The sequence below is a fragment of the Centrocercus urophasianus genome, unplaced genomic scaffold (assembly GCF_019232065.1).
Source record: "Centrocercus urophasianus isolate 14NV4802_14NV808 unplaced genomic scaffold, USGS_Curo_1.0 seq_26, whole genome shotgun sequence".
In the NCBI taxonomy this organism is placed as follows: Eukaryota; Metazoa; Chordata; class Aves; order Galliformes; family Phasianidae; genus Centrocercus; species Centrocercus urophasianus.
In genome coordinates, this window is record NW_024884822.1 from 12,349,367 (window position 1) to 12,365,332 (window position 15,966).

Sequence of the window (15,966 nt, forward strand, 5' to 3'; positions counted from 1 at the left end):
AGCCAGTGGGAGACGTTAGCATGCAGGACTGGCAGCTTGCTGGTGGGTGTAGAAGCCCACACAGCCTTTATTTCTGTTGTCTGTGTCACGTGAGCTCACAAAGACAGCCGATGTTATCAGATCAATCCCTCTGGGCTGTTTCTGCATTGATCCTGAAAAGTGTCCCAGCCCTTCCCCTGCTCCCAGTAGGCACTGTCATTGCAGCTCCTGCCCCTCACCTGTGGGATTTTGTCTGGGTCCTTCCAGGCAGCTCTGGCTCCAGGTAGGCTGAGCTGAGCCATCTCTCCTCTGCAGGCAGATATATGTATATGTATATATGTACATTATATAGAGATATATTTTTTTTGTAGGGTAGGGAGAAGTTTTAGGGCTGAGCAATTTATTTCACCAATTAAAAAACCCAACTTGTATCCCTTTGTGTATATTTGTATTCATGTGCTTCTCTTAATGAAAGAGTTACTAATGAATTTTAAAAATTGAAGTTGGAGCAAATGTTATTTCAGCCTGTGTCTCCCTTGGGATGTTGTTGTCCCTTCTCATTCTTGTGGTCTGACTCAACTCCTGTTATCTGCCTCCTTATTGGTGTAAGTGAAGCACCAAAGGCTTAATGTCCAGGACCTGGGCTTTGCTCAGGCTCAGACTCCTGTTGGCACCCTGCTCCAAGCTGTGTGCTGTGCACTCAGTGTGCCTGGACACGTCTTGTGCTCTGCATGGAGCTGTAGGCTGTAATTACTTCTCACTTAGGCTGCAAAAACTATTTTTCCTTTTAATCCCACAGCAGTACTGAGTCACCAGATTTCTTAGAGTAGTGATTATTCATGCTCTGGTTTAAGAATTAACATTTTTTTAAGCTCTGTTTTGCTTAGATTTAGGTTTTCATTTATCGTTTCCTTTCTGCTTTGGAGCTTGCTCTTTCTGTTCTGTGTTTCTTGGAGATCCTGCTGGTTAAGTCTGGGCTGGGTGATGTCACCCTGTGCATGAAGGCTGGAAGGACTTCAGGGGGTCCCCTCTCCTTCCTACAGCACACTTTGTGCATACTGGATGTACACTTGTTTCTTTCAACAGGTTTCAGGTTATTTATCAAGAAGGAGGGTAACACCACCTTGCCTTTATTTTGTGCAGCATGCCACAAAGCACCTGAACATAGCTGTTGAAGCTTACTCACCCACCCTTATATATGTATTTATAATAAATTCTTGAATAAAGTGAGCTCTGCTAAAGCTTGTCCAAAGTCTCTTTGATCCTCTCTGTGATGAGACACAGCGGAGGGCCGTGTTGCTTTTTCAGTCCCCGTACATGTTTAAATGCAGCTGAATTTGGCAGGTTGTCTTCCTGCAACAAATCAACCTCATTGTTCTTATTGGTGAATTTTATCTTATATAATGTCTGCTAACACTGAGATGCTCTTTAGGTGGCATTAAGAGGCTTCTGAAAATCTCGGTGTTCCTCTTCAGATGGTCAGGAATAGTGTCAGGGCAGTCATTAGGTACCAGCAGGATGTGCTGGAGGTGAGGGGAACAATGGCCTGAAAAGAGCTCCTGCACAGCAAACTGACTGTCCTTTTAAAATACATTTCAGGAGACATGTCTGAAAGCAAAGCCAAGAAGATCGAGATAAAAGATGTGGATGGGCAGACACTGAGGAAGCTGATTGATTACATCTACACAGCTGAGATAGAGGTCACGGAAGAGAACGTGCAGGTGAGTCTGCTCCAGTCACTCCCCTGGAAACCCAAGTCAGAAGCTGGCTCCTCAAAGGCCCTTGGGGATGAGTGATCTCTTCAGGAAAGTAAATGGTTGAACTTGAAAAAAGAGCTCTTTCCAGCCTTGTTTAGTCTTGAGGCAGTTTGCTGCTTTCCCTGTGCTTAAGTCTTATTGCATTTAGCCTTTGTATCGAGCTCTTGTAATGAGCTTAGGCATTTGCCTTCCAAGAAGCTGTGCTGACTTGTGGGTCAGTCTGTCGAAGGTCAAAATACACTCAAACAAGCAGAGAGTCAAATGTGGCTTAAGGTCATGGCAGAGGAATCTGGCTGCTCGTTTTTAAGTTCTGGGGAATTTGAATAGTTTGGCAGAGCTTTGAGTGGAATATATTGTTAAAATGAGGGCATTCTTCCCTTCTTTGTGTGCATTCTGTCTTGCAGCTCTTTGAGGCAAATATTAGTCTGGAAGTGGAAGGAGTAATTGAAAGGCAGACTACAGACAAAGCAGGATGCTGAGGAATAGTGTTTTGTTGTCTGTGTCACATGGCTAAGGCTACTGGTAAAGCTTTTTCTTTGTGCTAGTATTTATGAGAAGAAAAGGGCTGTGCACTTAGCTGCTGATGTCTGGAAGGGATGCTGGGAGATTGTTGCTTGTTCCTCATTTTTGTTTGTAAGTGACAGTTGGAGCCTGGTGTCTTCCTGCCTGTGATTTGGGCATTGGATGGGGTACAGCAGTCAGTGTCACTGGAGAGAGAGAGGAGAAATGCCATGCTTCTGTTGACCTAATGAAGATAGCAAAGCTAGACTATTTAGAAACCCATTACTGCTTGAACTCAAGTTATTGCTGTGGCTGGGACACGCTCGTCTGCTCCAATCCCTTGCGGATTGGCGCAAGGCCCTTGTGCTGTAGCACATGGCTCTTCCTGCATGAATCTTCCAGGTGCTGTTAGAGCAAAGAAGATGCTCAAACCCATTGCAGATCCCCTCCTTCATTGCAGTCGAGCTCATAGGGATCTGAGATACCATATAACTTCAGTAATTATAGTGGGAAAGCAAGGTGAAGCTCCTTGGACCTCTGGTGTCCTCCATTGCTGGGGAAAAGATGGTATTTATGCACCATCAAGCTGGCATCTTCCTGGGGGAAACGTGAAGCCTTACATCCATGTGCTTTCTGAAGCATCTGCTTTCCTTTCATACTGCTGGTTGGTAGGTGGTCACAGAATCACAGAATGGCCAGGGTTGGAAGGGACCTCAAGGATCATGAATCTCCAACCCCCCTGCCACATGCGGGGCCGCCAACCTCCACATTCAATACTAGAGCAGGCTGCCCAAGGAGCACCCACTGAGCACATGGAATGGGCTGAGCTCGGGATGCTGTCTGGTGTGCTGGAGCCATTCAGGCTGAATGGAGCTCGCTGGAAGTTACCACGTATGCTCCAGCTTTTCTCCAGGAGAGCATCACAGTGCTTTATGCAGCTGCACCTGGCACAAGCAGTGTGGCTGCTGGGGCAGGCTGTGGTGCCAGCTCTGTCCTGCTGTGTGCTGACAGGAGAGACCTGCCTCGGAAGCCCAGATGTTGCGTTTTCTGATCAAACAGAAAGCTCAAAATCTTTTTTCAGTAAAGCCAGATGATATCCTGCCTTGCAGTGGTCTGGGGATTACAAGGAGTTGAAGTAAGAGCTATGCATATCTTCATGTTCTGGCTCACCTCTCTTGGACAGTAAGATCAAAAATATGTTTGGTGAATACTAATCTTTAGGCGTAGAGTTTTTTTTTTCTGTAATAAAGCAGGTTTTTTTTCTCCATGATTTATTTAAATAACCACCTTGTGAGCAACTCTGTAGGCTGGAGGTAAATTAATTCATGAAGGCTAAGAAATGAAGCTGATCTAGGGCAAGATTAATGGACTAGTCTAAGTTTTATTGTGTGTTAAAAATGTCTGTGCTTAAAATGTTTTATGGGATTTAATATCATTGTGTGAAGAAGCCCATCAAAATTTTAAAGAGAAATTTCCCTCCTGCCTGTGGGTATTTGATTGCTGAACAGAATGCTGTAAGTGGGTTAATGTCCACCTATGGCCATAGAAGGGTCAGCAGAAAAGAATTTTCTGTTATTCCTTGAAAGGTTCACAGCAATGAAGGCAAACCAACGAGAAGAAAGTGGAAGAAGCGAGCCCTGGATAAATGTGCCAGTTAACTTCACTATAGAAATGACAAGAGAAAAGATTGCTAAATGGCATGAAATGAGCAGATACAGCCAATGTATCCAACACATGAATGAATAGAAAGGCCTTGTCAGTGAGCAAAAGAAAACAAGAGCGGAGTCGAAAGGAGAAAAGCCAAGTAGTGAAAGTGTGGTGGGAGCAATGGCAGGAGCTCCCGTGTGTGCTGCTCTGATGTGAAGCAGTGCCCAGCTGTCGCAGCAGCAAGCCTTCTTATCAGTGCTTTGTTGTTTCTTTTCTAATAGAATCCTGTCTTTCCTTTTGCTGTTGTAGCCCTAAGAGGGTCTCCAGGAAGTGAGGCTGTTTGCCCGAGCGTGTATTTGTGTAGCTGTTTGACGTTTTGTTTCACAAATTTTTGGGTTGGTTTTTTTTTTTTTTTTTTTTTTTTTTGTGGCTTTTGTTTTGTTCTTGTACACACATCCTTCCTTGTTTTCCAAGGGGCCAGCACAATCAGTTCCAGTCATCTCTGTAGCAAGTTGCCCCTCAAAGGTCTGTCCAAGTGTGCAGGTAAAGCGGCCATGTTGTAGCAAGTGCTCTTTTTGGAGTATCATAGAATCAAAGAATGGCTTGGGTTGGAAAGAACCTCAAAGGTCATCTAATTCCAACCCCCTTGTTGCAAGCTGGGCTGCCAACCACTATACCAGACTGCTCAGGAGCCCATCAGGCCTGGCCTTGGATGCCTCCAGGGATGGGGCATCCATCCATAACCTCTGTGGGCAGCTTGTGCTAGTGGCTCACCTCATTTCTTCCTAACATCTAACCTAAACCTCCTCTCTTTTATTTTAAAACACAGATGAGAGCCAGCCTGCCCAGCTCAGTTCTTCATATATATTAGAACTCATTTTCAGAGAGATCACGAGGTGATTACAGTCAGCAGTGGGATGGCTCAGGGATCACAGACAATAGAAGGGTTTCTGTACGGAGTGTTTTGTCTCAGAACACATCTGGGATTTAAACTCTCACTTGTTTGGAAGGTGTGGAGCAGAGGAGGAATTTGTCTTCACTGCAATCGTGCTGTAGTCTGAGGGAAATCCATCCAGGAATTCCTCTTTCCTTTCTGTTGTACCCCACGTCGAGGTTAGATGGAAATACACCTGTATCATATGTATGACACATATTGTTCATTTGAATGTGGAGCATGATGAATTTGTTTAGGGAAAAAAAAATCTGTGCTGTGCAGTTTCTGCAGAAGTGAGGAAAACTGATAGGAGTGAATTAGGGAAGTTCACTGATGTTCACTGAAGGCCTGGTTGGGCTGCAGACGTCCAAGAGAGATATAGGTGGTGAATACTGTCCTGCTTTAGCATGTCATACCCGTTCTTACCAGTGACACTTAATTACTTGCAGGCAGCCTGAGAATTACCCGCCCAATTAAGAAAGTCGTTACCATTAGGTTTGTAACGATTCCCTGCGAAAAGTCCAGATTAACCTGGTTTCACAATTAAATCTTTACTGATGAAACACAGTACTGTATGTATGGTGTGTCCTTGTCTGCTACCACAGTCTGAGGCATGGCTCAGATGGAAAGGAAAATGAAGAGATGTCTGGAAATCGGTTTACTGGGGGAAATAGGTGTTGAAACTGTCAGCTTTGCAGACACAGCTATCATAATAAAAAATGACTTGAGAAAAGAGAATAAAGCTTTGCTGGAATCGATAGCACTTCCTATTCAGAAGCGTGCTTCTGCACCTCAGGTTTCCCAAAGGACTTAAAGACTTCAAAAGAAAGGAAGGAGAGTGTCTGAGGCAGATGCAGTTTCAATACAGCCACAGTACAGGGGTGCAAAGTGGGTCATTTCATCTCCCTTCCTACAGAGCGCTTCAAAAGCGACAGTAGGTTCAAGCTGAGGGTAAGGCAGAGAGCCTTTCAGCTCAGCTTTGGGAAATGCAGTGATCTGGGACTGTTTTCTCTCTGCTGCAAATGCTCCGTGCATGGCACTGCTCTCCTGGAGTGTTGCAGTCCTTCAGCTGCAGGCTGAGCTCTGCTGGCCTGCTGTCCTTCCTATGCCTTCGGGAGGTCTTCTAGGTTGGATTGTATGTGTGGCACTGGGGGCTGTGCTGGGAGCCTGGCAGGTGTTCCTCTGCTTCCTAATCTCACTTCTTACTGAGAAACAGCTCAGCTGTTCTGTGTGAAGTTGGAGAATGTAGATCAGGAGGGAAGCTGCAAGCTTCTCCCTGTTTTCTCTCTTTTATATCCCTTCTTATGCCTGTTCCTGGAGTTTTGTGGCTTCCTGATCCCACACGTGTGCTGCTTTGGCTGTTTCACCCATGTGAAGCATTTCAACAGAACCACTGTTGCTCATGCTACCCTGTGTGGTAGCAACCGGGGAGTGGTAAAGGCTCATTGCCTTCCTTACAGTGAATAGCCACATGATAGTAATGTCATTTTATCTCCATGTTCCATGTGCAGTGTAGAATTATGTGATGAAAACTGAGTGTTGAACCTGCCCTGCAGATGCAAAATCTGCTTGTTTCTCTTGCTCATGACTTCCTCTTTGAGCTGTCTCCCTGTTTGGACAGATGTGTGATCCCAGCTGTGGCTCTGGATGTGCTGCTGAGGATTACAGCCAGTACCTTTCCTGGCTTCCAATTAGACTAAATTGTCAAAGCAGCTTAAAAGCTTTAATATCTCTCCTGCCTTGGGGAAGTGCTCCTCTCCCCATCTGCAGAGGTGGAATGTTGTGGGTTGCCTCTTTGCTGAGGTTACCTGCAAGCTAGCTTCAGGCTCTGAAGTCCAGCATTAACGCCCTGAATGTTGAAAGAACCTTACAGCAACACAGATCACTTTTGGCTGAAAGATGTTTCTAGTTTGGAGACATCAAAGGTTTATGAAAGTATTTAATGGCACAGACAGTGTTCTGTAAAATGTGAGGCTGGTACAGAGTCTGCAGAGAGCACAGCTGGAGAAATAGATTGTTATTACTGTTCAGTGCCATAGATGAGGTTCTGGACATAATTTATTTAGCAAAGAAATCAGTCTCAGTAGTATAACACATAATTTAGGTACAATTACAAAAGACAATTGGATTTGGTAAGGAGGTTGAATAATATTTGCTCTAAATTGTTTGCAGTGGTTGGTGTTCAAATACTAGGAGCCGAATTCAGACCCAAGTGAGTAACTTGCCTGGGTGTTAATGAGGCTGGAGTTGGGTCCTGCTGTATGATTAGGCAGGGCATTTCCTCCTGTTATTTCTAAAGGAAACAGACATTGTGCTGGCGGATATCCTTTGCTTGCTTTTTGCCTTCCCTGGTAAAAAAAACAAGTAGAGTGGTAAGATGTTAGCTGGGAAATAAGAAAGAGAAAATCCTCTCATCTGTTGATAAGCTATTTTTATCCTACTTTTAAAGGGTTATATGATAATGCTCATTTTGAAATAACTGCAGCGGTGTGAGGTTCCTTCCCTGCTGCCCCCCCAGCCAGCCTGACGCTGCAGTAGGAGAACTGGGATGTCCAAAGAGCTCTAGACATGAGGATCAATGATGAGCTTCTTCTCTCCTGAAGGCAGCAACCCCAAACGCTTGAGCTCTGCAGCCCCACCTGCAGTTGCATACTAAATGGACAGGGTGTGTGTGGAGGAAGCTTTGGTCATGGGTGGTTTGTAGGCAGGTCAGGCACTCACATGTCTGCTGATAGGAGATGGTTCAGCCAGATAGAAAGTTGCTCACAGCTAGGTTCCAAAACCACAAGAGTTTTGCTATCTTGATTTAATCAAAACCACAAACTAATCTCCTCCTGGCATCAAGAGGCTTGGGCCAAAATGGGTTCCCAGGTTAATTGTTTTCTTTTTCTGTTTACTGTTGCCTGTTGGGGTGGCTGGTGGCAGCACTCAGATAACACAGAGCTGGGCTGGAATGCACCAGGGGCTTAAAAAACACCTGGGGCAAGCTATGAGTGTCCTGCCATGATGGGAAATGGGAATATGGGGGGAGGTGAGTGGGGAGGGAAGGGCTTCTCCCCTTCTCTGGCACTGATATCCAGGGAGGTGAATGTTGCTGACCTACTTTTTTTTTTTGTTTAGCAGCTACTTGATGCAGGGGGTTTTCATGGTGTTTTTTTTTGTTGTTGTTTTTTGGGGGGGTTGGAAATAGTTTTCCGGAAATCTGTGCTCAGATGTTGTGCACAGATGCCCAATTTGAAGGCCATGTGCGAAGCAGAGCTGCGGAAGAGCTGGGATAAGAAGTGTCCACAGTTGCTGTAAGACGTAGGAAAGGAAGTAGCTGATGTCACAGGCTGGAAGATCCTGACCCACGTTGTTCTCTGCTTCCTATCCTTGCTCACTGACCTCCAAGATGGTCTTTCCAGCGGATGTTGCATTCTTGATCCAGTTTTGTCTTCGATTTCTGCCTTTGTTTTTGTAGGTACAAAGCAGCACCTCATTTACAGATGAGCAGTGCTTAAGCGTCCACAGCATTCTGTGGGGGGTGAGATAGGGGCTGGGCTGTTGATTTGAATGGCTGACCACGTTTTTCCTGAGAGCTCTGCTGTCATCAAAACCTGCTCAAGCTTGCTGCAATCCCTCTTTCTAATGTGGGGCAGTTTGGGCACCCTGCAACATCCACAGTGATGCCTCTCTACCTGGAGAAGGAATTGCATGTAACTTTTGCAAGTTGGGTATCAATTTTTCTCTGTTGCTAACTCCAGTTTTTCTTTCTTCTTGTTCCAGGTATTGCTGCCAGCTGCTAGTTTATTGCAGCTGATGGATGTTAGAAAAAACTGCTGTGACTTTCTTCAGTCCCAGCTGCATCCCACGAACTGCCTTGGAATTCGAGCCTTTGCAGATGTGCACGCATGTTCTGAACTGCTGCAGCAGGCAAATGCCTACGCAGGTGAGCAAAAGGTCATCCATCCCTTTGTCGAGTTAAACCTGCTTGCAGGCACAGCAACTTGTAGCAATATGTTCATATTGGTCTCATCATGCTTCTAGACCAGCAAAGGAAATTGTTTATTGTGTTATTGATTTGTGGACTTGTTGTGATACTGCAAATCATGAAACGTAGTTTGGTGGCAAGGAAACCAGGAGGCAAAATAAAAACAAGCCAAAAACCCAACAAACGAAACCCCAAACTCCGTATCCCAGCCCACAGAGTAGTTCCTTAGTATGTTCTTATTTAGCTCTCTGGCTTCCTGCTGAGCAGCAGAGTTGATGTCCTGTTACCCTCTCAAAGGCATGCTGCCTGCTGAGTGCAGCAAGCTGTGTTTGGGGGATTTGTGCATTCTGTGAAAATTTGTCAGCAGGCAAGACTAAATCTTGTGGGTGGGAATGGGAACACTCATCTGAAACAAACTCTTGTGCAACTTGAGCCTCTGGGCTGCTGAGCAATGGCAGCTTACGCCGTGGGTATATGAACTCTTGTTTCTTTAATTCCTTGTTAGTGGGTGTTTGGTTGCAGTAGGTAGGTGCAGGCAGTGGCTTTCAGTGTTCCTCCTCTACATTGTAAATGTGAATTTGTTTCAAGCAGGCACGTGCTTTTAGCTCCCCTGCACTTTCCAGTTTCCTCTGGGAGAGTTGCCCTTGAATTCTGCTTGGGATTTCTCTGCTCAGTTTGTTTTTCTGCTTTTCTGTCTATTTATATAGGCAAAAATACACCTGCTTTCTCCTAGAGCACCTGCTCTGTCCTGCAACATTTTCCTTGGTGTGGTTTTTATCCTTAATTGGGACATAAGTAGGCTCAGTGGAATAAAAATATGCCCACTGAGTCCTCCTCTTCTCTTGCAAATAAGAGTAAAATCTTTTCAGCTGCTCTGGCTGTATTATCCCCTAGAGGAAAAGGTACCCTGGAAGGAATGGTTAATTGTGTAAAGGCTTGCTTGTAGTATCTCATTATCCTTGCTTCCAGGCCCTGTTTAATCTTTAATTCAACAAGCAGTGCATTCACTGTATATTTATTTGGTTGTTTGGCAATTAGAAAGTCTCCTTTGTTGTTTTATTGGCCTTTGTAAGTTCCAGTTAGTACAGTAGCCCATGTAATGTTAATGGAACTCCATTAATAAAAATGTCATTAAAATTCTTTTTGCTGTGTTGTTTATGCAACGGCCTTAATCCAAGACAGAAGTCTCCAGGCTCAAGAGTCCGTGTGTATGTGAACTCAGTCGCTTGGGCAGTGCTTGGTTCTGGCCAAAGGAGAACTTCAGTAAGCAGAGGAGCTGCCTTGGTGGAAGCAGGCACAAATTACTTTATTAAAATCAGTAAATATTTTTACTTGCTTCCAACAAATAACAGAGATCAAATATCTTTCTTCTTCCAGATGCCAGTCCAGAATGAATAGGAGATTGTGCCCAGAAGTCAGGGTGCACACAGATCACTGTGTCAGGAGCATTTCCTGTTTTTCAAGTATTTAAGACCAGGAGAGATCTGTAGATCTTGTGTGTGATTTCCAGCATAACACAGAATATTAAGCTTTATCCAGATACTGATATTTTTAGTCAGAACCTTTGGCTTAGCTGTTGGGTTTTAGTGCCCATTGGGTTAACTGGAGTCTGTGGCTGGAGAAACCAAGTGTCTGCTGCAGCAGCGGCATTGGGGAAGGCATTGTTTGGGTGAGTTCTGCAAGGAGATCCCCTCTGGAAGTTGTGCCAGCTCATGTCCCTGTAGAGCTAGCTGCTTTTTGGCAGGCAAAGCTATTCACAGAGGTGAAAAGAAGAGGCAGATCCCCTGCAAAGGGAGCTCTTTGGATATATGAGTGTGAGCTACTCCAAGCTCAAGATTTGTGTTTCAATCAGAGGTAAATGGGATGTGGCAAATGGCAGGATTAAATTGGTGTAAATTGTAAGAAATTATGGGAAAACTAAAATTGCCTGCAACTGGCTGATGGCCATTTTGACCTAGAAATACTTTCCTAGAAAATACTTTCTGGTTAGATGTAAAGCATGACAGATTTGATGATCCCTTTTGGATCTGTACTGCAAACTGAATTCTTCCAGTTTAGCATTACAGGCAGAGATGTGAATTGCTGTGTTTTAAGTGGCTCCCAGAGTTACAGCACGGAGGGATTTGAAGGCATAAAGGAAGAAGAAACTTGTGCAGTTGCAGTCTAAGTGGAAGGAGGCAAAACTGCCTGGGAAGGTGGGTGATGAGAGTTTGGAGGAAGAAGGTGAAGTTTATGCATGTCCAGAAAAAATTAGAAGGTAGAAGCAGAGAAAGAGATCTGATCCCATTTGTGTTTAGAAGGCGAGGTTCCACTCCTGCCCATCTGTCTGCGTGCCTCTTTGCACACACAGATGGATCTGGATGCTCTGGGTCCCCTGGCTGTTTGCTGCTGACCTGTATCTTCCAAACTGGCAGTATTTGGCTGATGTGTGTTAAAAGTGGGCTTCGCTTTGAATACCTACATATGTCAGGGACTCTTGCTGGAGTCTCTCATCCAAGTGTTGGGCAGGTTTGATTCTGTCTACGTTGTTGAAATGGGTTAGGAGCTGACTCTCAGGATAGCTGGGTTGTTTACTTTTCTTAAGGAAGATATTGACACTTATCTCAGTTGTTACCAGTACTCATATTTGCTCCTGGAATGAACTTTGTGGCTTTGCAGAACATTAAGTTGTACTTTATGATTTATTGTTATTTATGAAAGAGTCTCATGAGGCTTGTGTTACTTTAAACAGCATCACATTTCTCAACCTCCTCTGCAACTGTTTTCTTTTTCTTTTTCTTTTTCTTTTTCTTTTTCTTTTTCTTTTTCTTTTCCTTGTGCCACTATTCAGATGCAGTGTGTTGTTTGTCTTGGTTGCTCAGAGCTGTAATAATAGGGGTTCTCTGAATGCTGCAGTCCTTCCATTGACTGAAATCATTATAATTTTCTGTTCCCCTTTTTCATCTGTTGAACAGAGCAGCACTTTCCTGAAGTGATGCTAGGAGAAGAATTTCTTAGCCTTAGTCTGGACCAGGTTTGCAGTTTAATATCAAGTGACAAGCTCACAGTCTCCTCTGAAGAAAAGGTACAGTAAATTGTATAGCAACGTTTAAGAGTGTTGGAATGTTTCTAGATTTTACATTGGAAACTGTTCTCACATTATGCTCTTTAGGGGCCATTTTCCACCAGAGCTCATGAAAGGAAAATTAAAAATAGAGCGAATCCTTAAACCACATTAAAATGACCTTCACTTGGTTGTTCTTTATAGGAGGTAATGATTCTCTGATCCGTATCTCTTCCAAAAGCCCTGGGGAACAGAACTGAATTCCAACCTCTCATCTGCTGTTGGTGTAAAGCTCATATTACCTGTTGTAAAACCTCAAAAACAGGTGAATTGCAGTAGGCCAGGGAGGAACGTTGCCTTCTGTTGCACTTTGAACAGAACAAGGAAAAGAAGCCCACAACCAAAAAGGACAAAACATTTTCCTGGCATCGTCAGTTGTTTTAGTGGAAGAGAGAAATAAACCACAAGTGGTTGATGTTTTGTGGTCGAAATGTTGAACTCATCTCGTGCAGTCTGCAGTGCTGGATAGGAGTGGGAGCAGTGGGTTATGGCACTTGGTGAGTCCTCCTGGCTGTGTGCCCCAGGGACAGGAAGAGGAATGCCAGTAGAGGCTACAGGAGAGCTTGGGAGTTACCTGCCTTGGACCTTCGGGCACTCTGGTGAATGCCTGTGTTTTGGTGGGGTTGGGCAGCCATTCTGTCCTCCAGAGTTGCACACCCATCCACCCCAGCCCATGCAGATGTGCATGTACTTGGGCTCATATGGGCCACGAAGCTTGCCAGAAAACCTGCAGCACAGAAGGTGTAGATGCACGTAGACCTCATTCAGATCCCAGCCTGCACACCAGGAGCACGGAGGCATTTCAGCAGCGTGCTGCTGCTGCTCAGGCAGGGCTGGAAGGGGAAAACAAACCACGTGAACTCCTGGCAGAATTGCTTTGCATGAGCCAAGCTGCCTGCAAAGAGAAGTGCACGTTTAGTAACAGTTTTATTCCAGTTTTCTGCAGCATTGTTAAAAACTTTTGATTGGCCTTGAGCCCAGAGAAATCAAAGTGCCCACTCCCTCATCTCCACTTTATACAATCATAAGCAGTATTTAGCTGGTTCTAAACGTTGAATGTGGAAATGGGTGGAAGGAAATAGAAGCGTAAGCTGCGTGTTCAAAACAGCATGCTAATAACAGGAGATAAGCAGGGAACAGGATTTGAACATAACTGTGAAATATGTGCTGGAGTCCAGAGAAGTGCTGAAAATTGAGTGCAGATGAGCACGCTGCTGCTTTGGATTAGCCTCAGTATGATGGATGAGCACGTGGACAAGCAGTTTTCCTATCTGCTGGTGTAATTGTGATGTATCTGTAGCTGTACATGCATATACATCCGTGTGTAGTTAGGTAATTATTTTTCAGCAGCAAAATACAGTAAGTACCTCAATTGTTTGAGAGCTACGTTGTCTCAACCAGAATTCCTGAGACATCTTCATGTTCCTGTATTTGCTGTGTCCCCCACATTTGCCAAAGCATCCCCACCTCTCCGTGTCACAGCTGAGCCCTGGCAGAGCCAGAATACAGCAAGGGGGAGGGAGAGCATAGTTGTTACAGTGCCTCAGGTCCGTGTATGTGTTCTCTCCTTCCTCTGCCACCCCTCAACTGATACTAATTGGCTTGATAGACTGTATTCGTTTACTCTTGGCACACTTGCAGCCCTTGGCTATCACGACTACAAAAAATTATATGCAGCAGGGTAGTGTTGGTATGTGCCTACCTCTGTGTTTTTCACCAGCACTGAGGTGGTTAATGCCTCATACACTCCTGCTGCTTTACCTTCCTTTCAGAATGTTTTGCTGTCGTATTCCTCTGTACCTGGATTAATTGCTCCACTGCCCTATTGGGCTGGTGCAGAATAGGTTAATGCCAGCATGTTTGTGGGCTAAACATTGCTTTCTGCTTCTTCCATGCTCATTTGCAATTAAAAATCTGCTAACAACCTAGTTTCCATTTTAAATGCCTTGTAGCCAAAGTGAAATTGTTTGTTTGTTTGTTTATTTGCATTTGAAAACGCTTGAAGCTTCTGCAGTATTTTCCTCTGCTGTTCACTGGGGTTTGATTACCGGGCTCCCTGTTGCTTGCTGAAATCCTATTGCAGCTTCCTGAATTCCAAGTAGTTCAGAAGGAGTGTTTGTTGGCATAGGAAATGAGGCTCTTGCTTTACTGCTCGCTTTGGTTTTTTCAAGTGCATAGTTTAGCAGGGAAGAGGAAGCCCCTCTGCTCTGCCTCTCCTCTGTATGAGTGTCTGTTAGGGCCTCCTGCAGATACACTTGTTGCAACAGCTGAGGAGCGAGCTGGTGCCCTCCATTCCTGTCGTCAAGTTACTGACCTCGGGCCCAAACCGAATGGTTCCTTGGGGAGGGATGGAAGAAAGAGAAAAGTCTCGTTGCAGATTGCCCTGACCATGGGGAGACCCTGGCAGGCAGGCACTGGGCGAGGGCAGCTGTGCAGGGGGATGCTCCCAGAACCTCACCAGTAAGCAGAGAGGGATCACAGCTGTAATTTTTCATTAGGTGCAAGCTGAGTGTCAGGCTGTCATTTAGATGCTGGGATTCTCCACTGCAGAGACCAGTATCCTGCTGTGTTACAGCTGAGACTGCGCTCCTTGCTGTCCTGCCTGCCCGGCGTGCCCTTATTTCCCTGTGCCTGCCTTCTGTGGGTATTTTGAGATCTGTCCTGTGGGTTTCTCATTCTGGGGGACATGGTGTGTTGATTGAGCAGAGAGGTGAGCGCAGTGACTTGCTGTTTGAGCTGGCTCCTCCAGGAGGGGTATTTGTTATCGGTGGTAATGGTTGTGGCTGATTTCATGAATAATGCCCAGTGCAAATGTCAAAAGGCCAATTAAGTTTCCTGGCTGCCTTCCAGGAGCTCTGTGCAAGAAGAGGTGTATGATTGTCCTGGACACACGCTCAGCTCAGTGAGTGATACAGCACAGCCAGATGGGAGGTGCTCATTAACCTGCATGCTTAGTTCACCTCTTGGCTACCGAGGTGATAGCTCTAGCTACAAGCTGCCCCCACTTCTTCATCTGTCTGGTAGAGACCTTGTATCTCCTTCGACATTGCAAAATGCAGCGCTTCTGGTGTGGGTGAGGCGACTGCAGGCTTGTTTGTTCTCTTCTCTACATTCGTTGTGTTTTATCTGCGTAGGTCTTTGAAGCAGTTATTTCTTGGATAAATTACGAGAAGGAGTCTCGCTTAGAGCACATGGCTAAACTGATGGAGCATGTTCGCCTCCCTCTTTTGCCCAGAGATTATCTTGTACAGGTCAGTCTGCAAATAAGTAATTAATATTGCACTTAAGCTTCTTAATCAGTGGCTTGGCTGTTTGCTTCTGAGATGGCTAATTTGGCATGAAGCAGAGTCTGTAAACAGAGGAATAAAAGGGAAAAGTGGATGGACTCTGAAATCTGTGTGTGTTTGTTTTCATGCATGCAGAAACCCTGTAAAATGTGACCTGTGCTCTGCCCAGCAGTGCTAGGAGCTGAGCTCCTGCCAGTCTTGGTGGAAGCATTTAGAAGTAAATATCTTGGGATTTTTTGCCTTAAAAACACTCAGGTAGTGCTTGTACAAGGCTGCATGGTTTTCTCTATAGTGTATGTGTGATAATTTTGGCTTAAGAAGAGTCCTGTGCAGGAGCAGGCTCTGTGGAGATGGGATTGTGTGATGGTAGGTGAGATGTGCTCTTAGTCTGACTTAGTGATTGTTCTTGACAGCATAATTCCTGGGATCTGGGCCTCAGTAATGAGATGAGAAGGGTGGTATGTGGGCTTTTAGACTGCTCTGCTTTCATCTTCTGTCTAAAAAGTCAACGCAACAGAAATAAAATTGATATACAGAAGATGAATGCATAATGTCTTTTTTCTTTCTTTTTAACTGTATCCTCTGATGCAGGAACAGATATGGCCTTTTCTTAAAAATTATGACTCAAAATGAGGAATTACTCATTTTATGTGCAGACTCCTGCTGAATTCTCCTCTGTTGAGATATTAGGTGTCTGACAGAGAGTGATAAAATAGAGGGAGAGCTGCTGCTCTTTAATGATTCTGGAAGAAAGGGAGCTTGGATGTGAATGCATTTGTTTCTTTGGA

At 44.9% G+C, this 15,966-nt stretch overlaps 1 protein-coding gene across 1 annotated transcript in view; it reads left to right on the forward strand.

Annotated features, from left to right (window-relative positions):
- The window catches only part of KLHL3 (kelch like family member 3), a 41,584-nt gene that overhangs the window by 11,426 nt on the left and 14,192 nt on the right, over nt 1–15,966 (forward strand). The window contains exons 4-7 of the mRNA XM_042826079.1: nt 1,579–1,700; nt 8,584–8,746; nt 11,743–11,852; nt 15,026–15,142. Of these exons, the coding sequence (XP_042682013.1) occupies nt 1,579–1,700; nt 8,584–8,746; nt 11,743–11,852; nt 15,026–15,142 (512 nt within the window). The remainder of the gene's footprint in view (nt 1–1,578; nt 1,701–8,583; nt 8,747–11,742; nt 11,853–15,025; nt 15,143–15,966) is intronic.